Consider the following 27,558-nt stretch of genomic DNA (forward strand, 5'->3'; position numbering starts at 1 on the left):
AAAAAAAAAAAAAAAAAAACAACAGAGAGGCAGTATAGCACATTGGTAAAGAAAATGGATTCTGAAAAGAAAACACCTGGCCTGAAGCCCAGCTCCACCACGAGCAAGTGATTTAATCTTTCTGGGCCTCAGATTCCTCAGCAGTAAAACGAGGATAATAGTACCTACCTCATAGGATTGTTGGAAGATTACATGAGATAATATACGTAAAATGCTTGGAATTATACGTGGCACATACTAAGCACTATAAAAATTATCTATCATTATCTCAACAAAATGTAAAAGTACAGTTTAAATGGAAATTGAAAAATATGAAGCTAAATATTTTTTAAATTTAATAACAAAAACTAATTAAAGTAGAAGAGTATATAATAGAATTTGGATATAAAACCCACAAACTTACCCGAACAACTTTTTTGCTTGTATTATTACTTTGCTGCCACCCAGATTCCTCAAGTTTGCTCAGATCGTTGAATTTTTTGTTTACATCATCTATCTATTAATAAATAAGGCAAAAATTTATCAGATTATGCTAACCATATTAAAGTTACAAACTAATGAACTGAAGCTTCAAAAAAATTAAGGACGGTGACTCAGAACTGGTGACAGAAAAAATTAGACTCAATCATTCTCAACTTAGTATTCAAGTCAAAAATTTTATGGTAAAATTGTTCATTGTTATTTTTGGTCTTACAAACCTTTAAAAATCTACATAAAGTTGTCATATATGGATAACTCTCCCAAAATTATTTTGGATCCCTAAAATGGTGGGAGAGATATCTTAAATGTTTTTCCCTTAAATTACACAATGTAAACACAATCTATTTTTAAAAGATTCAGACAATATTCTTTACACATATACAAGCAGGATGGGAATATCTAATTCCTCTCAATCCCTCTTCTGCCATGTTTAGTCTCCTCCAAAGAGGTAATGTAACCACTGTCAACAGTTTAGTAAGCATGCTTTTGAGCCCTGGTGGTGCAATGGTTAAGCACTTGGCTGCTAACCAAAAGGTCAGTGGTTTGAACCCACCATTGGCTCTGTGGGAGAAAAGATCTGGCTATCTGCTCCCGTAAAGATTACAGCCTAGGAAACCCTATGGGGCAGTTCTACTCTGTCCTATATAGGGTTGCTATTAATCAGAATCGACTCGATGGCACACAACAACACTATGCCTTCATACACATACAGACTCTTAAACTTTCTTTAAAAAATGTAAATGTCAAAAGGACTCAAGATACAAGAGTGGAAACAATCCAAATATGCATTTACTGATGAATGGAATTCTATGCAGCAATAAAAAGGGATGAAACATGGATACATGCTACACTATGAATGAACCTCGAAAACATCATGCTAAGTGAAAGAAGCCACATGCAAAAGACCACATATTATATGATTCTATTTATATGATATGTCCAGAAAAGGCAAATCTACAGAGACAGTAAGTAGATTCGTGGTTGTCTGGGGCTAGGAGTAGGAACAGGGATTGACAAACAGCGACAAGGGATCTTTTTGGGGTGGTAAAAATGTTCTAAAATTGGATTGTGGTGATAGTTGCACAACTCTGTAAATTTACTAAAAACACTGAATTGTACACTTAAAATGGGTAAATTTTATGATATATAAATTATACCTCAATAAATTTCATAAAAAAAAAACAAAAAAACAAAAAAACGGCCTCAGGCGTCAACTTAAAGAAGCTTCCACTGGCCAAAGCTGGGAAATGAGCTTCAATAAAGATAATTAACTATAAACAATTTAAACACATCAAAAACCTTTAAATCTACAAATTAATAATGATAGTAAAAAAAAGCACAGATTTAACTGGTCACCACTGAAAGATGATAGCAAGTTAGCTCATTATTACAAAAACTGGAAAAATACATAAAAACTGGTCATAGTGTAATGCTTGCATTATTATGACTAAATAAATACTAGTCATATCTGAGCCATATGGTTACTGAGATTATTTTTCCTTTCTCACGATTTTTTCCCTAGACTTAGTAATTGTTTTTGCTTGCTTAGCTTTTTGTGTATCATCAATTCACCTCCAAAATCTGTACAGTAGTATAAATCTCCACATAATAATAATAATAAAACATACCAAGTATTACACCCAGTTCAGTTTCACAGAGACCTTCTCCCTGTGCCCTTGAGCCTCTTGCTCCAACCTGAACTTCTGCTCCCTAAGACACAGGTGTCGTCTTAGACTTAGCCTTCCCTCACTACCAGCCACAATTCCCTCGGCCCCCTTCTGAGATGGATACCACCTTCTGTCTTTCTTGGCTTATTCCCTCGTATTTGTGAAATTCTCAGCTGCCTGAGAAAGGCAGCACAGGAGATAAATTTTGAGATCTTGTATGTCTGAAAAATGTCTTTCTACTCTCATACTTGATTCGCTGGGTGTAGAATTTGCTGTTGAGAAGTTCAAGGCTATTCTGATTCTCGACCCTTTGTATGAAACTTGTTTTCTCTCTGGAAGCTCTAGATCTTCTCTCTGTGCCAAGATCTGTGCAATAGAATTTCATGACCCATTCTTTGATGTGGGTCTACTCAATGGGCCCACAACTAGAATTCATGTCTTCCAGTTCTGGGGAAAAATTTTAAACCATTTCATTGATCATTTCCTCTGCACTATTTTTTATCTTCTTCTGGAATTCCTATTATTTGGATACTACACTTCCTGGACTGGTCCACTTAAATTTTCTTATCTAGTCTCTCCTATTTTATCTCTCTCCTCTATTTTGCTTTGCTTTATGGGAAATTTCCTTAAATTCATCTTCTATCTTTCTGTTGAATCTTACATTTCTGCTCTAGTATTTTTTAATTCTCAAGACCTTTTTTTTTTGTTGCCCTCAGAATTCTTTCTTTTTAATAGTTATTTTTTATTTAACAGATCAAATGCCTGATATCTGAGAACACTAATACTTTTTTAATTTTACTGTGGTAAAATATATAAAAGGAAGTTTGTCATTTTAACCATTTTTAAATGTACAATTCAGCGACATTAATTCCTTTCGCTATGTTGTGCTACTATTACCACCACCTATTTCCAAAAGTTTGACATCACCCCAATAGAAAGTCAGTACCCCTTCATCAATAACTCCCATTTTCTCCTCCTCTTCCCAGCCCCTGGTAACCACCAATTGGTCTCTATGTATTTGCCTACTGTAGACATTTCATATAAATGGGGTCATGTAATAGCTGTCCTTTTGTGTTTGACTTACTTCACCTCAGCAAAATGTTTTTAAGGTTCATCCACGTCATAGCAAGTATCAGAATTCCATTTCTCTTTATGGCTGAATAATATTCCATTGTATTTATATACCCACATCTTGTTTATCCATTCATCTCTTGATGGACACTTGGGTTATTTCCACCTGGTGGATATTGTGAGATACTTGCTTTTAAAAGTTCTTTTCTCCTTGTATTACCCCCATTTCCTTCATCCAAATAGCTTTTTTCCTGTATGTTTGCCTTGACCTCTTTCCTTTAGGTTTGAGGCCTTCTTTAAATGTCTAACAATTGTTGGCTATTGGTTCTTGAAATGGTATTTCATATGCTCATTTCTAGAATAAGCTTGAGAAGCTAAAAAATGTCATCTCCTCCCATACCTTTACTGATCCTCCTAGTGATCCCTTCTATCTTAGCACTTTCTGCATGAAACTAGATTTTTACCTAGTGTCTGACTTCGCAGTCAAACTACAAATTCCCCTGAGATAGAGAACGCATCTTATTTATCAATTCCTAGTATAATGCTTGGCACACAATAGGAACTCAGTAACTGTTAGTTCAACTGAACTACTAAAGACTAGACATACTCATTTTCTCACATGTAGAATCATTATCAACTATTCAACTATTGAATGTAATCTCAATTTCTCACCCTTATAGAAATTATCCTGATAACAGGGAGGGAGGGGACATTAGCCATAAAATTATCAGACAGTACTTTCCAGTTTATAAAGGTGCTTTCCAATATCTCATTTAATATTATAGGTATCTAAAGAACTACTTTTACCTCATTTTACTGTCACTCAATTTTACAAAAAAAAAAAAAAAAAAAAGACTCTTAAGTTAACATACTCAAAATTTTTGAGCACATACCTGAAAACTAATCATATCCCAAAATCCATCCAGATCTGTACAGGTAGTCTCCTTTTCACCTCGTTTATATTCACAATCATTCACCAGTCCTTCAAACTGTTTGAACCTTTCCTTCATAAGAAGTCTCGTTTGACCCACTGTTGTGCGAATAAGATCTTTAGCTAAAGGAAATATGAGGTTTTTAAAAGTTAAATGACAAAACATGACCTTTACTGCAAGTCAAACAACTGATAAGAAGACCTTATTCTAAATATCCAAGGGCTTATCCTTATCTCCAAGCAAAAAAAACGAAAACAAAAACCCTACAACAAAACTTTGCCATACAAATACGGAGCATTAACTATCTGCTTCAATTCCTGCTAAAAATTAGCAATATTCATTCTTCTCATACATATTGCACATAGTAAACAGCATTCTACCTCTCTTTATATTTTACCTGTTACAAGAATTCAACCTTAACTCACTGCACGTCGGTATCTAAGAAGGTGTTCACACTGGCAGCACACAAAGGATTTGTTTCCAAACAGCTTCTCCAAATAAGTGAGATAGGAAACTTTTCAGAAAATCTTTCCCATAATGAGTTAGGTAATTTTCATTTAGAAAATACTTCATATAATTAATACAATTAAACAATACAAGATATTGATGCCACCCATAAAATCATATTAAAAAAAAACAGGAATGATAGTCAATATTCTAATTAGTTATATCTTTTAAGTCATATACCAGTTTAGCACAGAAATATTAGGGAATGTTTCAATAAAATATATTGAGATATGAAAAATTCTTGCTATTTTGAATAATAAAACTATAAAGTTGAAAAACACTACATGTAACAGTGTTAAGAGAAATAAAGCTAAGACATCAAAAAATATAAAAATTCCCTCACCATCATCTGGAATGTCCAATTCAAGCTTCTTGTCCCACTCAAGGCAGCGTGAAGTTAATTTTTCAGTTTCTGACTGAAGAATATTTCTAAAATTATGACATACATTTCAACTTTATAAACATTTCTCATACTAAAATCTAAGTATTAGTATTATGACATTTATACATAATATTAGTAAGCTATAAAAGGTTCATGAACTGTGATCTATTAAAATCCATAAGTACAAGTTAATACCCTATATATGTCCATCCTTCTACACCTAAAACTTAGGTGAGTAGATATGTTAAAGGCTCACTTTTTTTGTTGTTGTGAATATACACAGCAGAAGATACATCAATACAACAATTTCTACATGTACAATTCAGTGACATTGATTACATTCAAGTTGTTCCTCCTCCATTAACATAAACTTACTGCCTCCTAAGTTTCTTATCTGATCTTTCGAGTTGCTGTTATCAATTTGATCCCATATAGACAGTACCTAAAAGAGCACAATGCTCAAGGCAGACATTCTTTACTAATTAAGATAAACTATTGTTTGGTTTAAGGAAGATTTCAGGGGATATTTTTGGTTTAAGGTTTAGAGATTATCAAGAGCCCGTTCTTCAAGCTAACACTTCTAGTTTGTTTTGTTCTCATTTTTCAGAGGTTGAAGAGATTTATGTATAGTAGCGTTACACATTCCTTAGTATGTATGAGATTCTCTATTACTGCCCATAGAGCTAAGATCAATCTAGCTGCCAAAAGTAAGTTGAAGCTAAAAACTGTAACATCTGGGATTACGGTGATAGAGCCCTACAGATTCTAATCACCAGGCTTTGCCTGGCCTAAGGCAGTGGTTCTAAATTGAGGCTATTTTGTCCCCCAAGGAACATTTGGCAATGTCTAAAGACATTTATGGTTGTCACGACCAGAAAGGTATTACTGGCATCTAGTGGGTGGGTACAGGCCATGGATGCTGCTAAACATCCTACAATGCACAGGATGACCCTCCACAACAAAGAATTATCCAGTCCAAAATGTCAATACTGCCAACATTGAGAAACTCTGGCCTAATGTGTTTAATCTATTTGTATATTAAAAGCATCATAGCAGGAGAAACCAAGGATAATTTTTGTTTCTAAATAGAAAAATTTAGTTGTTTATATCCAATGGCACGGCAGAACGATTGAGTTAATGAGAAATGAGATACGGTTTAGCACTGAATTATCTAGTTGGGTAAGCTGTTTAATACCTTCAATGCCTAAGCTGAACAACAGAAGCAGTTACTAATCTCTAATATCCCTTACACATCTAAAACTTTTTGTGTCTCTAAAAATAATTGGGGGAAAAAAATCCGTTGCCATCGAGTCAATTCTGATAATTGAAGTGGATCTTAAACATATAAAAAGATAACTCCTAATAGGACAAATGAATTTTAAAACTACAATGAGATAATATTTATCATCTACTTGATTGGCAAAGCTCAAAAAAATTGTTAATACGGTATTGGAAAAGGTATGAGAAAACAAGAACTCTTATACCTTGCTGCAGGAAGTATAAATCAAGGTATTATGTTTGCCAAGGGGCCCTGGTGGCGCAGTGGTCAAAGAGCTCGGCTGCTAATCAAAGGGTCGGCGGTTCTGAACCCGCCAGCTGCTCCGCAGGAGAAAGATGTGGCAGTCTGCTCCCGTAAAGATTTACAGCCTCAGAAATCCTATGGGGCAGTTCTACTCTGTCCTATAGGGTCACTGTGAGTTGGAATCCACTCGATGGCATTGAGTTTGGTTTTTTGGGTTTTTTTAAAATATAATTTGCACATGAGAGAATTGCACATTAGCCTTTGCAGTATTGATTATAATAGCAATAGACTGAATTCAATGCAAATGCCCAGCAATTGGGACCTAGTTAAATAAACTGTGGTACATCCATATGATTGATTACTATGTGGCCATTAAAACACACACATACACACACACACACACACACACACACACACACACACACACAAAACAACATGAGAAAGTTCTTTACTAAAATGGAATGTCTCCAACATTTAACGTTAAATAAAAATAGAACAGTGTGTATAGTACACTACTTTTTATGTTAAAGAATATATACTATGTTTCTATTTGCCTACATATGCACTATCTATCTCTAGAAAGATTCACAAGAAATGAATAACACTAGTTGCCTCTGTGGAAGATTCAAACTATGGGGTTGGGAGACAGAGTTGGGAAGGAGGATTTTTACTTGTATACCTTTTCCTAACTCTTTAAATTAGGAACTACATGAATGTACTAGCTGTTAAAAAAAATAATTAAAATTTAAAAGATAAACGAGAATCACCCAAAATTAGTTTCCCCTTAAGCAGTCTACTATATTAAGGTTAAAAATATTTTCCTTAATTTTGTTTTTAAATATCTAAACATTAATACAAAATTGTTAAACTGAAAACAAGTGGACAAACCTAAAGTATGGCACATCATGTTGTGGCTGAGATATCTGACCTTCGTTTATCTCAAGCGATGGAACTTCATATATTAAGAGGCCACTTGAATTTTTAGTAGCAGTTTCATTTTTATTTAAGACATGTTCTGTAGATTAAAGAAAATATTACATATAAATTTCAAAGCAGCAATTCCTAAAATGACATCCCCTATAAAAACAAAAAATTTAAAATCTGTCCATTTTTTTAAATGATGAAAATTTTAAAATTTTATTTCTGCCTTAGTGATTTCATTCACATCTCCTCTGAAGTCTTTCTCAATGTTCTTTATCTCTTTAATTTACATTTTCCCCTTTATTCTCAGTCTGTATTCCTTATTCCAACTTTCTCTCTCCAAAAATCGTTACTCATGTTTTTGCATCTTTTCTGACCCTGAGGAGACTTCCCCGAACTGTATGGTGAAAAACAGCTCTAAACGTATTTCTGATGAATCATAATCCAGAAAAGCATATGAAATTCTAATTAAAATACTATACCTTTATTCCAAACTGTTGGGGAACCGAAAGGACACTGTGCTGTATTTGAATCTTGCTGTACTGTCTCAGTACAGTGAGTTCTACATTTTTGTGCCAAAATTTCTTTTTTTGCTTCTTCAGTCTCATCACTAAAAACAACAGCAAAAAATACTTCATGAAACATAGAACCCCATATATCTATTTGAGGGATTTTGAAATTGTTTTGCTTTTTAAAACCTGGAATAAAATAGCAATGTTTCTTTTTTTAAAAATATGTTTGTATTGGAGGGGAAAAAATTATAAATACTTATAGTGAGAATATCCACCTTTACTAAGTGTATATGAGGTTCAAAGATTTTGAAGATCTCTTAATGGAAAATATAAGCACTTAACAATTTTGGATGGTGCTGAGCAGTTTCTAGAAAACGTGCTGCTAGGCAGCATTTGCAGGATGACCTTGCCTTTTCTTTTAAAGATTCCAACTGATTGTCTTTCCACTTTGCAAGTTAATCATTTTTGTCTTTAGAGGTAGCTCTTCTAAAGTGCTACTCAGAAAAAAAAAAAAAAAGTCTGAGCTACAGTATTGTAGCAATTTTCTTCTTTCTAAAAATTTATTTCTAAGTGTTATAATAAAGTCATTTATTAAATCGAAAAAACAACCAAAAAACCCCACAATCATATGGTGAAAACATTGATAACAATGCATAGGAAATACCAAAACTGTCAAGTACATTATGATAGACTTCTGAAGAATTTAAAAAAAAAACCAAATTTTAATTATTTATAGTCAACATAGCTCATTAAATAACTTTTAAAAAGCACAGACCAAATCTAAGATAGGCCATTAATATTTTATTATCCATCTTAGCAAGGAATTCATTGTTAAGATGACATTCTTACACTTCGGCTTTTAAAGGAGTCCAGGTGTAACTAGGTGTCAAAAAAGCATTGGCTCTTGTGGGAATCATGGTTGTGGCTTGATAGGTCTTCAGACCATCCAGTGGCTGAAACGTAAAATCTTTTGGTGCGAAGGAATTCTTCCCTTTCATTTTTGCGGTATTTGTCTTAGGTAAATTTTCCACTTTTGATAAAGTGCCATCTGGATCCACTTCATTTGTTGCACTGGTTTGTGAATCCAACATGTTTTCTTTATTATCAACTTTAAAAGAAATGTCCTAGATGTAAGTAAACAGAATAGAGTGAGAATTTCTATGGATAAGTAGAATGTTCTGGGGATACATTTAACCAATTTTCACACACCTGAATTGAGATATATGTCCCATGTACCTAACTTGAGAGACAAAAACAGAGATACATGGAATCAGAAGACCAGTTACATTAAACCATTGCTATGATACAGGAAAAGAGAACTAATCCTTATTAAAGGACTAAGGAATTGGTTTTATGTATTATAACAAGTTAAAATGCATGAAAGCTAAGGTAGAAAATTTTACTCAAAAAAAAAAAAATGTATCTTTTTACTTTAATTGTATTGATAACTACAGTGGTTTGAGAATCAGAAATTCAACGTTTATTGAATGATTAGTATGTCAAGGACTGAATCCTTTTTTAAAATACTAATATGTAAGCAAAAATATTTCTCAATGTCACACAATATGATTAATCATATAAAATATGAAGTATATTTTCTTTCTCAAGTCAATATAATTGTTACTTGGTATTTAAAACAATTTTTAGAGGGTTCTAAGTTTCTGATTTTTAATGACAGATGGACTCAAAACCTAATACAGCTTTGTTCTTTGAAGTAACATGACTTCATAGAAAAATTGTTTTACAGAAAAATAGCTTACAGACCTTCTTTGACCAGTTTGTATAGACATAATACATTTAAGATAGACGAGATAGCAATTAGGTTGCTTACAAAAGGAGTCAAGTTCTTACAAGGAATTGAATTTAGTTCATTCTAAGGCTTTCATTTGTCTTTTTCTAAACATTCTTTAAAGGGGAAAGGGTATTATCAAATAGAAGAATACATCTAAATACATCTATTTTTGAATAAAACATTTTCCTAACACATACTGTATTTCCGTTAATTAGTACTAAATGTGCATTTAAGAATTTAACTTCACGACTGTGTCCAAGGAGCCCTGGTGGTGTAGTGGTTAAGAGATCAGCTGTTAACCAAAAGGTCAGAAATTCAAATCCACCTGGCTGCTTCTTGGAACCCTATGCGGCAGTTCTACCCTGTCCTATAGGGTCACTATGAGTTGGAATCGACTTGAGAGCAACGGGTTTAGGTTTTTTCTGGGGTGTGTGTGTGTCCAAAAGTACAAAACATGTAGGCCACAGATAAAGTTTTGGCCTATAAGTTATGAGCAAAATGGAGAGGGAAAGAAAAGAGGTGCAAGGTTGGGGGAAAAGATAAGAAAGACAACAGATGTCTCATATAGTTTTCTCTTTCTTTTTTAAAAGATTTATTCCTCAAATAGCATCTCTGTAAAAAGCTAGCAAAAGCCTGTTTCAATAACCCACGGAACACAGATACCAAGGCATTTTAGGGAGGGAGATTCAATGGGATAAACATCAGTAGACTTTACTCCTACCCAAACATAGCTGCACATATAGAAAATGTCATTAACTTATGTCATCAACATACTCCGAGAATTCTGTTATGACACATTTAACAAACCAACCTTCTAAACTTCCCTGGCTACCGTCGAACAAAGTGATTTCTAATAATGACTGCCAAGCCATAGCACCACTTTGACAAAATAGTCCTGCTATACTTCTACTTGTTCCTGGGTGATGCAAACAGTTAGTTAAGCTGCTAATTGAAAAGTCAGTGGTTTGAGTCCTCCCAGTGGTACCTTGAAAGAAAAGTCCCGGCAATCTACTTCCAACAAATCAGCCACTGAAACTCCAAGGAGGACAGTTCTACTGTCACACACATGGGGTGGCCATGAATCAGAACTGACACAATGGCAACTGGTTGGTTTATACTTCTACTTAGAAACAACGGGGTTGAAGTGGGCATTTGTCGCCTAAGGCATCTAGAGATGGGCACTGACATATTGTCCATTACAGTGACTCAACTTACCTTCCACTTACCCAACAGGCAAGAAAAGAGGTCAGAACTCAAAAATGAAGTTACTCTTCTTCCTATTCTATTTGTATATCTCACACTGTGTTTTCATATGATCCTACTGTGCCATGGGTCTAAGAACACACACTTGTGGATAGAAGTGAACATGATCCCCTCAAGACAATGTGCATTATCAGAGCCAATCCTTGGGTAGGCCCTGAGATAGAAAATCAAAACTTAGAAAGCTACAACACACTCAAAGATGAATCTAAGCATTAGGGGTTCCAGAAAGCCTTTATCTCTTGGGTGTAGGTGGGGAGCTTGGTAGAGGGTAAGCACAGGAGAGAACTACCAGTTAAAGATGAATAAACTATAACTTCTAAGGTAAATTATCTAGTTTTGGGTTACTTTGTTTACATATTATTATCTGAACCTTAATTACAAGTTCCTACAGGGAATTCAGGACAAGAGTTAAAGTGGTAACACTGTCCCTGAGGCCAGTGTGGCAGTGAAAGTAAAAATTAGTAATAATCCTTCAGGGGGAAATGAATCTCAAGGGAGATGCAGCTGTTCATCAAGGAAGATTTGCCCTGTATTGCCTTCCGAGGAGGAGGTTTGATTTTTAATAAGAATCTAGCCAGGTTTTTTACTCTTTGGCAAAATTTTTTAAGGAACTATAGCATGGATTATAAGCCAAGGAACTGGGTCCTCAAAATGGTGGCTAATTTTTGAGGACCCTATTAGGCATTATGCTAGATGTTATAGAAGTGTTAGCTTATTTAATTCTTAAAACTATATGTAGGTGGAGCCCTGGTGGTGTAGTAGTTAAGAGCTCTGCTGCTAACCAAAAAGTCAGCAGTTCAAATCCACCAGCTGCTGCTTGGAAACCCTATGGGGCAGTTCTACTCTGTCCTATAGGGTCACTGTGAGTCAGAATCAACTCGATGGCAACAGGTTGTGTTTTTTGTTATAAGTAGGTATTCTGTACCTCCTGTATGGAGGTATCCCATGTTAGAGATAAATTACATAACTTGCCCAAGGTTATGCAGTTAATTGGAAGCTAAGAGAATATTCAAACCCAGGCCTAACTGAATCCAAAGTCATTGTATCTACCCTACTCCATATTGTCTCTTAGTTAATTCTTAACATGATGTTTCTCTCAGCCACGCTTTTATTATTTTTCTCCATATTCTGTTAACCAAATTATGCTTCCTCTACCTCTAAGCTCTGAGGATGAGATTATCTGAAAAACAGCAACAGTAAATCATTTTGATGCTTCCTTATGATTCAAGAGTTTTTAACGCCGTATAGGTTAACCTCTTGAAGCCGTTCTGTATGTTCAATTTCAACTTTATAAAATCAGCAATGAGATTTTCAAAGTTTCTAGAACTAAACAGATGTTTATACTCTACCTTGTCAGGTTTTGCTTCTATCTTTTTGACAGGTCTTCCTTTATTTGGTGCTTTTCTTTCTAGTTCATTACCTAAAATAAAAATGAAATAAGATTCCATTTTGACTTGATAAAAAATGCTGCATTAGAGTACTGAGTAATTTGGGAAAGGAAAAAAGGCAACAATAGGAATGTATGTCTTAAAGAATTTTCATGATTAAAAGCCAGATTATAAAACAGGATAAAGACAGGTGAAACTGCTGTCTAGAATAGGCCACCTGTTTAAAAATAAAAGTTGTACCTTTTTTCTCTGAATACTTAATACATATTAGAGAAAATTAGGAAAATACAGAAAGGCACAAAGAACCACCACCACTGAAAAAAAACAACAAAAGACTAACCGACATTCCATTACTCAATAATAACCACTGTTGGCATTTAGGGTATGTTTTTTCTTATGTTCACATATTCATATACTATTTATTAGAATTATTATCATACTGTTCAGAGTTTAACCTGTTTTTATTTTCCCACTTAATATGTCATAAACCATGTCATTAAGTGTTCTTTTATAATGTTGTTCTTAATAGCTGCATAGTATTCCACCAAATGGATAAACTAATTTATTTGGCCCATTGATTTTTCCCTTTGAAGAAGTCACTGCCTACACAAATTCAGGTACCTCAACATTTGAGAAGCCACCATGTACTAACCACCATTCTGCATGTCGAGGCACAGAACTTACCTTCAAGAATTAGAACCCCCAGTTCCTCCTCTCCTACTCAAGGAAGTCCTTGCTGATTTTAACTGAACACAAAAACCTCAAGGACCAAAACATTCTAGTTTAGTCACTGATCAAGAAATAGTTCTTACCATTAGCAGCTCTTGAGACTGGCTTTCTTATTGTGGTAGATGAGACTGTTCTGGCAATTTGGTTTGCTGCTTGAGTAGCTGATCGAGTCATCCTCACTGCTGTAGGGTTGTACAGCAGTGGAAAAAAATAATCAAATCACATGTTATTTATAATTATTAAATTATTTGTGGCAGCACCAGGGCTTATAATAATTGCTGATATTCCTACCTTTTTTCTCTTTGTCCAACACTTTCTTTTCAGAAGTTAGCCTCTGACCAGACTGGATTGCTCGAATGTTTCCATTATTTATCTATTTAAAACATTAAGTGCGATGTGATTTAATTGCGTAATGAATCAAATCACATTTTTGATCTGTAAGTGCCCTCCATCTGAAATCTCCCAATCGTAGCAAAAAAAATCCCCTACCCCGTATAAAATAAGGTGAAGAAAAAAATTTTCCATCCTATAAATTCCTTTACATCCTTGTTAGAATCCTAGAATTTAGAAAATGCTAATATCCCAAGCTATTAAAAATAGCTGACTATAACCTTAAGGGTCCTTAAATACCCCAGGCATGCTCTCACTTCAAGATCTTGGAATTTTGCCTGGAAAGTTATTATCCTGGATAGAAAGCTCTTCCTCATGGTTCTATTAAGGAATAAAGACTTCATTTAAAATGCCACCATCTCAGTGAGATCCTCCCTGACTGCCCCAATTCCACCCCACCCCTACTTCCAGCACTCCTCATCTCCTTCTCTTCTTTCTTCCCCTCCATAATATGTATGACCGTCTGACAATCTACATATTTTATTATTGCCTGTCTCATCCTATCTGTTAGCTTCATGACAACAGGAAATTTTGTTTGCTTTTTTCACTGCTGTAAACCAGAGCCTAGAACCGTACCAGGAACATGGTAGTGACTCACAATCTGTTGAGTATGTGAAACTCAGCTTCCTCATATGATAAAGAGGGATATTATTTCCCTTCTTGCCCACTTTACTTCAGTAACCCTCCTAACTCACCTCTATCCATAATGGTGTTTTGAAAACCCATAAGTTTATAACACCCACCCTATGTGCTATGCATCCCTATCTGCATTCCATGTCGACTTGGAACACATAACAGGAAACCAGTAAAAGAAAAAGAGAAGCGATACAAAAACAAAGTTTGGCACAGATATCATAAAGGATGTTAGGGCAAAGAATATTTTAAATAAATATTTCCTTAGTATCTAGTCAAAAAAACTACTCTATTTCACCAAACCAATACCAGTGATTTCGGTACCTGTTAACTCTAGTAAATTAATCACTACTCTTGAGATAATATTAGATTAAAAATGAATTTACTTAATTTGAGAAAAAAGGTACAATTAGTCATTTCAGTAATAAATTATCCACTAAATGTTAAACTATACCTTGGTCTGCTCCATTTGCTCTTTGGCCTTTGACCTTGTAATCCGTACAGAAGATGAAACAGCCTTAAAACAAAAGAATAGAAAATTAAAAAAAAAAAAAAAAAGAACTGGCAAGTTTTATTTCCCTGACTCGTGAAAAAAAGGTTCCCATCTTAAAGTTCAGTTCTCTCCTTAATCATTTATAGCAAAAGATACTTGCTAACTTAAATTCCTATTTTTCCCAGTTCTGGCCTGATTTAAACTAAATTTAAGATAATAGTTTCAAAATTTACTCTTGTTTCAAGGTATTAGAATCCTCATTAATATGATTAGCTGGACATATTGGGGAGGGGTAGGTTAAACAGACTAGAGTATTAGGATCTTTTGTTCTCGTCTTATAAGAAGATATTTTGTGGTATGGTTTCCTAGTGTTGACAGTTTGGTTTCAATCTGATGATTATGCACTAATTCACTGTCACTAAGAAAATGGAGAACAAATGTCAGTGAAATCCTAGTGCGATAGAAACTAGGGTGAGGCATTAGTGGTTCAGTAGTAGAATTCTCGCCTTCCATCCTGGAGACCCAAGTTCAATTCCTGGACAATGCACCTCATGCACAGCCACCACTTGTTTATCAGTGGAGGCGTGTGTGTTGCTATGATGCTAACAGGTTTGAGCAGAGCTTCTAGACTAAAACGGACTAGGAAGACGAGCCTGGTGATCTACTTCCTAAAATCAGCAATGAAAACCCTATTGATCATCATGGTCCGATCTATAACTGATCATGGGGATGGCCCAAAACAAGGCAGTGTTTAGTTCCATTGTACATGAGGTCGTCATGAGTTGGGGGTCAACTTGACAACAGCTAATAACAATGAGACAGAAACTAGGCTTCTCTGTAATGCATAAAGTAAGCCAAAATTCAGCAATGGCTTCCTGTGTAAGCAGAATAAAAAACAATTATTGGTGAATTTTATTAGTTTAACATAATGTGTGCTTCTTTTCCCCCTACCTATAATACTTTTAAAAGATTTATTTACAGTTAGGCCAATGATTGGCATCCTACATATTCTTGAAAACGCAGCTTTAATCCTACCTCTTGCAAGAGGTTTACTTTGACGTTCTTCCAAACAAAAATACTCTCTTCCTCCTCTAACGTATATAGAATATATTTATATCTTTCCACCTTGAACTATATTCTATTAAATTTTGTCTCCTCCATATTCTCCTGAGGTCATACATAGAGTAAACACTCCAAGATTTGCTGACTAAATCAATGAGCTCATGAGACCCAGAAAAATAGGCAATATCTTCGGCCTTTGTTCAATTCTTATTTAAATCAAGAATGACTATACAGTCAATGAGATCTTCTACATATATTCTTTAATATGAGTAGCTCTTTTAAACACATCTTTAAAATAGCAAATCAACAGTGGCTACTTAATTCACAAATTCAACTGCCTCTTTTCAAACACCATCCTTCTTGACTGACCATTCTCTTCTCGTTTAGATCACCCATCTTTTAACTTCTGTTTTAGTTCTCCTGACACCCTGACCATTCCTTCTCAGCCTATCACTGGCACCTAACTTCTGCCTACCTGAAGGTGCTCTCTAGACCCCATTCTTAGACTTTTCTATAATTTTATGTATCTTTCTTAGGGTGGCCTCATTTAGTCCTATAGTCCATACATACTCTCAATATATCCCAAATTCACATCTTAGTACATATCTACATCTTGATTTTCAATTTTTTAAATTTCTAACTGCCTGATATTTAGGAGATTCAAATAAGTTAAAAACAAACAAAAAAGGTTATCAACATACGACCCACATGAACCTGTTTCTTTTCTTCTCGCCTTCCTCATCTCTTTTAGCAGCGGCAGTATAGTTTACAGGTACTTAGCCTATTACCTTCAGAATCACCTCTGATTCTTCAATTTCCTTCGCCCCTCACCATCTACTTGGTCATCAAGGCCTTTTAAAATTATCTCCTAAGAAGTCTTGTATCTATATCTTCTTTTTTAAACCAACTACGCCAGTCTACCTATACCATCTTACCTATTCTATCACGAGTCTCACAACTGGTCTTATTATCTTTAAATGCTTCCCTTTCCAGACTATAATCTTCAAGGTCAGGATACTCTTGAATTATTAACTTGATAATGACACTACCTCATTTAGCTTCCCTTGGATCTCAGTATGCTACAAAATAAACTCCAAATCCTTAGGCATAGCATTGTTTAAACTGGCTTTACCTTTTTTCCTAGCTTTGTCCTATTCTCAACTTACCTATAGCCACGAGAGACCTGATTTGCATTCTCCTGAGCTATTACTGATGCCATTCACACCTCCTACCAACTGGTTAAGTGAAAAAAAGGGAAAAGGGGAAGGAGTTATTTGTCATTTCATCTCTGAAAGAAAATTCCAGCTAAAAGGAACTATTTCCCTATATGAGGTTAAGACACTAAATTTACCTTTTTGGGCTCAGCTTTCACAGCATTTGATTTGGAAAGAGACAAAAGAAAACCAGGCACATCAGGTCTATAAAGACCCACTTTGAATACTCCTCGTTTAGCTTTCTCTCTCTGCTCTTTCAATTTTTGAAGTTGCTTTTCTTCCTTGTATTTTTGTAGCATTTGTTTTCGTTGATCACCTAGAACAGATTTAGCTGACCCTAAGCAAAACAAAATAAAGCAAAACAACCAAACACACAATATATAAAACATTTCAGATAAAGTTTTGCAAACATCTCAAAAATCATTTTGTCTAACTTTAGCTGCTGCTAAGAAATGCTTTTAGTCACTTCTTGTTAATTCCTTAGCACTTTACTTATTTCAACCTCTATTATTTTTAAGCATCCTGACTCCTCTTTCTCAACCCACATCCAATCCATCAGAAAATCATTGGTTCAATCTTCAAAATACATTCAGAATGCAACCACTTACATTTGCTGATATAACTACCATCAACTCTCACCTAAATTATCACAATAGTCAGAATTCTAATTGGTTTCCCCTTATGTCATGTTTGCCACCCTACTATCTCTTCTCAACATAGCAGTCAAAGTGGTCCTTTTAAAACATAAATCAGATCATATAAAAACCCATTAACCCATTAATGTCTTCCCATTTCACTGACAGTAAAAGCCAAAGTCCTTATAATCATGGCCTTCAGAGCCCAACGAGATCTAGCTTCCTTAGCCATGGTTGCCTACTTCCTGTCTCTGGAACATACCAGGCACACCCCTACCTGTGGGCCTTTGCAAATGGGGTATAAACAAATATTTTTAAATAGTGACTGACATATTTAGACTTACATTTGAGACATGTTGGTCACGGGAATGGAGCATTTTAGAGGCAAAGAGTAGAGGTAAGAAGAACACTTAGGAGGCAATTAACATCACCTCTTCTCAGGAAAATGACATTTGGTTCTTCCTCTAAAGGCCATCCCATATCATTCTATACTCTCAATTTCATTTCTTCCCCATTCCCAATTCCTTGTACTCTCTCCCCCTCATTTCCTTTGACCTTCAAACATGCATTGATCACCTCATCTCAAAAACAAAAAAGAATCCTACAACAATTTTGCTCAATTCTTTGCTCTTATTTTCCATTAGAATCAGAAAAATGTTCAATTTGGAAGAAACCTTTTAGCCCAATCCCCTATTTTACAGAATCAGTTAAACTAGAATACATGGAATGGCTTCTAAGTGCTACAAACTATAGTTGTACTGTAAAATAAATAATAAAATTGAAGCAATAACAACTTGACATCTCATTTCTTTCTCTATAAAACTTCTGAGAATACTTTATTTCTTTCTACCATTTCATCATCATTTATCCTTGCTTTATTTTGCTGCAATCTAGCTGTTACTGCCTGTTATATAAACACAACTAAATAGGAGTCTAGTGACTTCTATGTAAGTGCAAAAGCCATCGCCCAATTCTCTTCCTCTTTCCCTGTAACATTCCTTGCCTTCGAAGATACTCTATTTTTTAACTTTTTCTGAGATTATTCTATTATTCTTTAAAGGTTATTCTTTATTCTAGTTCTTTGCTCTCTAACGGCCCCGAATTTTTTTGGGCAGAGTACAAGGATGAATTCTTTGCTCTTCTCTCTAAAGATGTTTCCACTGGCAAAGTATTCTGACTTTATGGATTCTCTGATCCACGATTCTTTGATTTTGATGTTTCTTACTGATTTATCTTATCAATACTTATTTCCCCCAAGCTCCAGAAGAACTTTAGGATTTCTAAAAGGCAATATAGAAAATAAAGTGCTATACCCATCGCCATTGAGTCAATTCTGGCTCATAGTGACCCTATAGGACACAGCAGAAATGCCCCATAAGTTTTCCAAGGCTGTAAGTCTTTATGGACGCAGATTGCCACAAATTTCTTCCGCAGAGTGGCTGGTGGGTTCAAACTGCCGGCCTTTTTGTCAGAGCTAAGCGCTTAACCACTGCACCACGAAGGCTCCTTATAAAATGCTATAACACTCCATAAATGAATGGCTTTAGCCTCCCTCGAGATTTTCACAGCCATTACCTTAAATAGACAGTATTTATGTGTAGAAAAATACCAAGTGATTTAGAATGGTATTTCAAAACTCCATTCTTCTGGTCAGCGTTTTTTTACACTCAAATATTAAACAAACTTTTGGTCACTCTTCAAAGGACTTAAAAACTACAATAGACCTTTACTTACTTGGCTTGACATTGGCCTTTTCTGGAACAAGCTCTTGAGGCGTCTCATCTAATGGAGCAAGAATTCTATGTTCCAAGATTGGAATGTTGCTGTCTTTCAAACCAAAGTGTCTATTTCGTTCGTATTCCTTGTATCTGTTTTCTTTCTGAGACAGTGATTTCCTACGAGCAATTTTGGCTCTAATCATGTCAGTACTTAAATCTTTTCTGTGTCGACTGGCAAAATGTGATGAAGACATCCTGTCAGGGAAAGGAGAGATGGAGGCCAACTTACATGGGTTTTCATTATTTAAAAAATTAATGTTCCAGTTCAATATTTTCACCTCCTGTCCCACCTCAGAGACTTCTGAAATAAAAACACTGAAATACAAAATGGAATAAATATGACACTGAAGAGGTGGAAGGATGTTATTATCAGAAGAAACTGCGACTTATTTTAGGGTGCTAAATAGGAACTTGCTTGACAGATGACGTGAAGCCCAGGAAGCTAAAGAAGGTCTGGGCTTATCATAGAAAACCAAAAACCAAATCCGTTGCCACCGAGTCGATTCCGGCTCGTAGTGACCCTGTAGGACAGAGTAGAACTGCCCCATGGGGTTTCCAAGGATTCGAACTGCTAACCTTTTGGTTAGCAGCCGAGCTCTTAACCACTGTGCCACCAGGGCCCCTGGGCTTACCATAGAGGACACTGAAAAAAGAAGAGTGTGAAGTAAAAGAGAAAACAGGGGAATTAAGTGAAGGACGGTATACATAAGTTTCCTCAGCTGCCTTTCCCTGGAGATAAATGCAGACAGCCTGCCATTTCCTCTAGGGTAGAGGTCTGGGAGGGGGAGGAAAAGGAGCGTGACATAACAAACTAAAAACACTTGTGTATGGGATAAGAAACCAGGGCTTCTAACAGAGTTTTTCCCAGGCATACTAATGCTGCTGGTTAGAGACCAGTTCTGAGAACCACTAGCAGAGCAGTGGTTCTCAAGATTTATTATACATAAGAATCACCTAGGGAACTCGTTAAGCTATAGACTCTGATTCAGTATATCTGGGGTGGAAATGGAAATTCTCAGCAGGGATTCGAACCAGTTCCAAGCCCTGCAAGATGCTAGATTTAGCCTTTTGTGTGTGGCTTCTGAAAATATCCTTGCCAATCCCCTGCAATCCAAGGTGTTGTTTTTTCAAAAACAGCCATGCAATACTTAAACGTTTGCAAATGAGATGGGAGCCCAAGGATCACACCTGGCAAACTCACTTTAGGAAATAAGGGGCGGGGGGCAGGAGGGAACGAGCCGTACATATTCAGTGACTCAATCTATCACTGACTATGCATTAAGGTCCTAGTCACTGAGGCTCCAATAACTATAAAGGACCCTGGACATTGGACCTTCCCGATTGATGATATACATGGGAGGACCAGCACATCTCTAGGGACATGAAGCTCCCTGCAGAAAACTCCTCACAGACCTTGAAACATAAGATGCTATTAGACATGTAAGGGGGGAATGAATAATACATAGCTGGACATATGAGACTGAAAAAAAGAAGGGTTTTTAGGAAGAATTACCCTGGTAAGGATGACGATATCAATTCGCTCTGGTGAAGGCAGAATAATATTTTCAACCATACACAGAATCAAATAGTTTACCTGGCACATCCCTTTTTCTTAGAAAGATCCTTGAGAATGTACTCAAGCAGAAAAAGGGAGAAAGACAAGAAAAAGAATGACAGAAATTCTAAGAAACGGTGGATCCAACTGAGGAAAAGAATGAAGGAAAGTCTAAAGATGTCACCTATGCAGCTGGTGTGGACAACAACCAACCCAAACTGTAGAAACGGAATGGTTATTCAGAAGTCTTGGAGTTTAAAAAAAAAGCGGGTGGGGTGGGTAGGGCGGACTGAGGGGAGAAAAGGAGGCTCTGTGATTGGAAGGTTAAAAAAGTTATAAGCCAGGGCACTGGCCACCTCTCGAGGTGTGGAACACAGCGTGAGGGACCTTGCATCAGCTCCAAGCCCGAGCTGCCACTGATCCAGTGCTGTTAAACTCTGCTACCCAACACTTTTTAAAAAGCAGATGAAGAAATTAAGGTTTAAGGAACAAGAGAGTTGCCTGCAACAAGTGGATGGATTCCAAAAGCCCAAACTACTTCTAGAACAGTATCTGACCAGGTCACACACTGCAGCATGTATGCGCTATACAATCCATAACATGTATGATGACGTTGAAAATAAAGTGGATGCAGATCTAGGATGTGGTTGTGGAGTGCTTAGCATCAGAACTGCAATGTTAGCAGCAGGGTTCTATGTTGGATTTGACACAGATGAAGATGCACTGAAAATATTTAATAGGAATGTGGAAGAGTTTGAGTTAACAAATGTTAACATGGTTCACTGTGATGTGTGCTCATTATCTAACAGAATGTCCAAGTCATTTGATACAGTAATTATGAATCCTCCTTTTGGGACCAAGAATAATAAAGGGACAGATATGGCTTTTCTGAAGACTGCTTTGGAAATGGCAAGAACAGCAGTACATTCTTTACACAAATCCTCAACTAGAGAACATATTCAAAAGAAAGCTGCAGAATAGAAAATCAAGACAGGTATTATTGCAGAGCTGAAATATGACCTGCCAGCATCACACAAATTTCATAAAAAGATGTCAGTGAACACTGAAGTGCACCTCAGTTTTCTTTTTAAAACTCTCCAAAGACAAAAGTAGATTAGAACGTAATTAAAACAAATTTTAAAATTGCTTACTTAAAAAAAAAAAAGTTATAGGCATTGAAAGCCTATAACTCTGAGAACAGGAATAAGACAAGGATGCCCTTTATCACCACTCCTATTCAATACTGTGCTGAAAGTCCTAGCTAGAGCAATAAGGCAAGAAAAAGAAATAAAGGGCATCCAAATTGGCAAGGAAGAAGTAAAACTATCACTATTCACAGATGATATGATACTATACAAAGAGAACCCCAAAGATTCCACAAGAAAACTACTGGAAGTAATAGAAAGATTCATCAGAGTAGCAAGATACAAGATCAACATACAAAAATTCATTGGATTCCTCTGTACCAACAGAGAGAACTTTGAAAAGGAAACCAGGAAAACAATACCATTTATAATAGCCTCTAAAAAGATAAAATACTTAGGAATAAATCTAACCAGGGTTGTAAAAGACCTATACAATGGAAACTACAAAACACTGTTGCAAGAAACCAAGAAAGACCTACATAAATGGAGAAACATACCATGCTAATGGTTGGGAAGACTCAACATTGTGAAAACGTCAATTCTAGCCAAAGCGATCTACAGATATACTGCAATCCCAATCCAAACACTAACAGCATTCTTTAATGAGATGGAAAAACTAATAACCAACTTTATATGGAAAGGAGGCCCTGGATAAGCAAAGCATTGCTGAAGAAGAACAAAGTAGAAGCCTGGTACTGGTACAACAGATACATGGACCAGTGGAACAGAACTGAGAACCCAGATGTAAATCCATCCATCCATGGGCAGCTGATCTTTGACAAAGGGTCAAAGTTCTTTAAATGGGGAAAAGACACCCTCTTTAACAAATGTTGCTGGCAAAACTGTACGTCCATCTGTAAAAAAAAAAATGAAACAGGACCCATACCTCACACCATACACCAAAACTAACTCAAAATTGATCAAAGACCTAAATGTAAAACCTAAAAGGATAAAGATCATGGAAGAAAAAATAGGGACAACACTAGGGGCCCTAATATATGGTGTAAATAGTATATAAACTATAACTAACAATGCACAAACACCAGAAGATAAACTAGATAACTGGGAGCTCTTAAAAATTAAACACTTATGCTCATCAAAAGACTTCACCAAAAGAGTAAAAAGAGAATCCACAGGCTGGGAAAAAAATTTTGGCTACAACATATCCGACATGGGTCTAATCTTTAAAATCTATAAAATACTTCCATACCTCAACAACAACAAAATAACCCAATTAAAAAAGGGGCAAAGGACATGAACAGATATTTCACCAAAAAAGACATTCAGTGGCTAATAGACACATGAGGAAATGCTTGTGATCATTAGCCATTAGAGGAATGCAAATCAAAATTACAATGAGATACTATCTCACCCCGACATTACTGGCACTAACTGAAAAAACAAAAAATAACAAATGTTGGAGAGGTTGCAGGGAGATTAGAACTCTTCTGCATTGCTGGTAACAATGTAAAATGGCACGATCACTATGGAAAATGATATTAAAAAAAAAAAATCAAAAACCAAACCTGTTGCCCTATAGTCGATTCCGACTCATAGTGACCCTAGAGGACAGAGTAGAACTGCCCCATCGGGTTTCCAAGGAGTGGCTGGTGGATTTGAACTGCCGATCTTTTGGTTAGCAGCCAAACGCTTAACCACTGCACCACCAGGGCTCCATGGAAAGTATGGTGCCTCCTTAAAAACCTAGAAATAGAAATACCATATGATCCAGCAATCCCATTACTAGGAATATATCCTAGAGAAATAAGAGCCATCACATGAACAGACATATGCACATCCATGTTCACTGCAGCATTATTCACAATAGCAAAAAGATGAAAACAACCTAAGTGCCCATCAACAGATGAATGGATAAACAAATTATGGTACATACACAATGGAGTACTACCCAATGATAAAGAACGATGATGAATCCCTGAAACATCTCACAACATGGATGAATCTGGAGGGCATTATGCTGAGTGAAATAAGTCAATCCCAAAAGGAGAAATATTGTATGAGACCACTATTACAAAAACTCAAGGTTCACACGCAGAAAAAACAAACAATTTTTGATGGTTATGAGGGAGGGGAGGGGCAGGGAGGGAAATCACTAACTATATAGTAGACAAAGTTCACTTTGGTGAACAGAAAAACAACACACAACATAGGGGAAGTCAGTACAACTTGACCAAGGCAAAGTCATAGAAGCTTCCTAGACACATCCTTGGGGGACCAAGTTACTGGGGCTGAGGGCTAGAGACCATGGTCTTGGGTGACATCTAGGTCAACTGGCATAACACAATTTATAAATAAAATGTTCTACATCCTACTTTGATGAGTAGCATCTAGGGTGTTAAAAGCTTTTGAGTGGCCATCTAAGCTACTGTATTCGTCCCATCCCAACAGGAGTAAAAGAGAATGAAGAAAACCAAAGACACAAGGAAAATATTAGTCCAAAGGACTAATGGACCACATGAGCCATAGCCTCCACCAGCCTGAGCCCAGAAGAACTAGATGGTGCCTGGGTACTAGCATCGACCACTCTGACGGGGATCACAATAGAGGGCCCCAAATAGAGCGAGAGAAAAATGTAGGACAAAATTCAATTCACAAAAAAGACCAGACTTACTGGTCTGATAGAGACTGGAGGAACCCCCATGGCCCCTGGACACCCTGCTAACTCAGAACTGAAGCCACTCTGGAAGTCCACCTTTCAGCCAAAGATTAGACAGGCCTATAAAACAAATAACACACGTGGAGAAAGTGCTTCTTAGTTCAATCAAGCATATGAGGCCAAATGGGCAACACCTGCCCAAAAGCAAAAAACAAGAAGGCAGGGACAGGAAAATTGGACTAATGGACACGGGGAGCCCAAGGTGAAAAGCAGGAGAGTGCTGACACATTGTGGGGATTGCATCAATGTCACTAAACAATCTGTGTATAAATTTTTGAATGAGAAACTAATTTGCTCTGTAAACTTTCACCTAAAGCACAATTAAAAAAAAAAGTTATAGGCGCACTATCCTCTTTTCAACAATAACTAAGAAAGTCCACTAGAACATTCCAGATAAACGAAAAATCTGCACAAGTCATACAACAAATTAAAATGTTAAATGATTTTAAGCAATCAACAGAGTATAAAAATTTAGGATCCATTTGACCTGGATGCTAACACTTTCCTTCAAGAGCCTAGGTAAGGGACAATGGACTGTGCCTTTCATCAAGAACTCGCATATTTAATCATCATAATAACCCTAAAAGACAGTTACTACTATCGCCCTAGTACAGATGAGGCAAATTAACAGCCCACATTAGCACAACTAATACGTGGTGAGGCTGGGCTTCCAAGCCACACATCTAAGTTCTCCTCTTTGGCTGACTGGAGTTTCTTCTCGCTTCAGAGTCTGGAGAGCGTTCGTTAGTCCCGCTTGCCTAAAGGTTCTCAGCCTGGGCGTTTTTAGTTGTCACAAGATCCGAGAGGAACTATTGGAACTTAACATCAGGACCAGGGATGCCAATGTCCTGCATCACTCCAAAGGCCAAAATTGCGCCCCACTAGAAAAACAGATTGCTACAAAGATCATAGCAACAAATATTTACTCTTTTGAAGGACCGTGTTATCAGCTTCGGCAAAGACAAGCAACACGGTCCTAGAGGCTCTTTGCCCCGACGGGCGTCCGGCTCGCAGCCGGATTCTTAGACGTCCTAAACCTTCACCGGAAGCGGACTAACGCCCTCCCTCCAGCTCCCCAGCACCCACCTACCTGAAGCACCTTCTAGCCTGAAACCTCAACAACACTAAAAGTAAAGGAACCCTAACAATAATAACTCGGTCTGGGAGACCACCGCCGCCACGGAGCAGGACCGCTTACACCCGGAGATTCCGCCAAATTCAAACTTCCCGCACCTAGCCTCTGATTGGAGGGACTTTAACCAACACTTCCGGGCAAAGTGTCCGCCTTTCCCTTCGACAAGGCTTGCGATTGGTTTGCTCCCAGCGATATTTGAATTGATTGAAAGGTGAAGAGACGGCTCACAGGATGGGCTTGAGCGGAAGAAAACGGCGAGTGGCGACCGGAGATAAGCTGGGGAGTTTAACTGTGGGAGGCCTCCAGCTGACACTGCGGCGCTGACGGGAGCTTTGGAGACTCTCATGAGGAGGGGCGCTCTGGCCACCGACCGGCTGGGAGTGGCCGAGGGAAGAGCAGCAAGGTTGCTGGGCTCGCGTGTGATCGGTTGCCTGGATCTGCTCTTGAGCTCTCAGAGTTTATGGGATACCCAAGGAAAGACGGAAGAACCCAGTGGGGTCCTCTGGGACTCGGCCAGAAACTCAGAGTTTGCAGGGCTTTTTTTTTTTTTTTTTATTGTACTTCGGGTGAAGATTTACAGAACAAATAGTTTCTCATGAAACAGTAGTACACATATTGTTTTATGACATTGGTTAACAACCTCACGACATGTCAACCCTCTCCCTTCTCGACCTTTTTTTTCTTTTTTTGGTGAAAATATACATAGCCAAAGATACACCATTTCAAAAATTTCTACATGCACAGTTCAGTGACATCGACTACGCTCTTCCAGTTGTGCTGCTATTCTCACTTTAGATGAAGGCTTACAGAACAAAATACTTTCTCATTTAACAGTTAGTACACATGTTGCCGTATGACAATAGTTAACAACCTCACAACACATCAACACTATCCTTACTCAACCTTGGGTTCCCTATCACCAGCTTTCCTGTCCCCTTCTGCTTTCTAGTCCTTGTCCCTGGATTGCTGTGCCTCATTAGTCCCATTTGGTTTTATGGGGCTGTCCAATCCCCGGCTGAACGGTGAACCTCGGAAGTGACTTGACTATAGAGCTAAAAGGGTGTCCGGGGGCCATACTCTCAGGGTTTCTTGTACGGCTTTTTAATATCTCTGTTTAGTTACATAAATCCAGCAGAGGTTATTAGAATGCTTTGCTTAATGTTTTAAAGGAAGGGCTTACCACAGCAGATTTTTCTTTACCTCGTTTGGTGTCACTGTTCAACGTCTCCAGTCTTTTTCTAGTCCATTTTTTAAAACTGAAATCAAATTTTCATACAGTTTTTTTTGGTGTGAAAATTAGTGAGCTTTGATAAATTAAACAGCTGTGTAATCACCACTCATCAAGATATAGAGCATTTCCATCACCCAAACGAGTTCTCTCACGCTGCCTTCAAAACAGGGACAGATTACCCAATAAGCAAGGTAAGTATATGCTTAGGGCATCTACAGAACAGGGGCGCCAGTTGTCCAAAGTAAAAACCCATAGATGCCGAACAGTCGGGACCCAAGGAAAAGCGATTGAAGGAGTGGAAGGGAACTAACTGGTAGGGCAGTAAATGAAATTGATACCATTCCATAAATTTTGTATATGATAATAGTTACATTTTCTTTTTCATTTCCAACTGATCAGGTATAACCTCACGTTCAGTTCTCTCTAGTGGCCCACGTAAGAACG

At 36.9% G+C, this 27,558-nt stretch overlaps 1 protein-coding gene and 1 pseudogene across 4 annotated transcripts in view; one reads left to right on the top strand and one right to left on the bottom strand.

Moving 5' to 3' along the window:
• Positions 1 to 25,952, bottom strand: part of DLGAP5 (DLG associated protein 5) — a 40,795-nt gene extending 14,843 nt beyond the window's left edge. For 2 of the 4 annotated variants that reach the window (XM_023726211.1, XM_023726214.1), the window contains exons 1-13: positions 25,839 to 25,952; positions 19,328 to 19,566; positions 17,096 to 17,295; positions 14,644 to 14,706; positions 13,458 to 13,539; positions 13,250 to 13,348; positions 12,399 to 12,469; positions 8,844 to 9,118; positions 7,965 to 8,092; positions 7,450 to 7,576; positions 5,001 to 5,086; positions 4,112 to 4,272; positions 404 to 496 (exon numbers count right to left, since the gene is read on the bottom strand). In XM_023726211.1, the coding sequence (XP_023581979.1) occupies positions 404 to 496; positions 4,112 to 4,272; positions 5,001 to 5,086; positions 7,450 to 7,576; positions 7,965 to 8,092; positions 8,844 to 9,118; positions 12,399 to 12,469; positions 13,250 to 13,348; positions 13,458 to 13,539; positions 14,644 to 14,706; positions 17,096 to 17,295; positions 19,328 to 19,565 (1,623 nt within the window). In that variant the 5' untranslated portion in view covers position 19,566; positions 25,839 to 25,952. Of the gene's footprint in view, positions 1 to 403; positions 497 to 4,111; positions 4,273 to 5,000; positions 5,087 to 7,449; positions 7,577 to 7,964; positions 8,093 to 8,843; positions 9,119 to 12,398; positions 12,470 to 13,249; positions 13,349 to 13,457; positions 13,540 to 14,643; positions 14,707 to 17,095; positions 17,296 to 19,327; positions 19,661 to 25,838 lie in introns of those variants that run through there. The other 2 variants (XM_023726213.1, XM_004370886.2) reach the window with 2 other exon arrangements.
• Positions 21,392 to 22,043, top strand: LOC101347227 (methyltransferase-like protein 5 pseudogene; annotated as a pseudogene).
• Positions 25,953 to 27,558: the final 1,606 nt, after the last annotated feature.

Source organism: Trichechus manatus, unplaced genomic scaffold (genome assembly GCF_000243295.1).
Source record: "Trichechus manatus latirostris isolate Lorelei unplaced genomic scaffold, TriManLat1.0 scaffold00010, whole genome shotgun sequence".
Classification (NCBI taxonomy): Eukaryota; Metazoa; Chordata; class Mammalia; order Sirenia; family Trichechidae; genus Trichechus; species Trichechus manatus.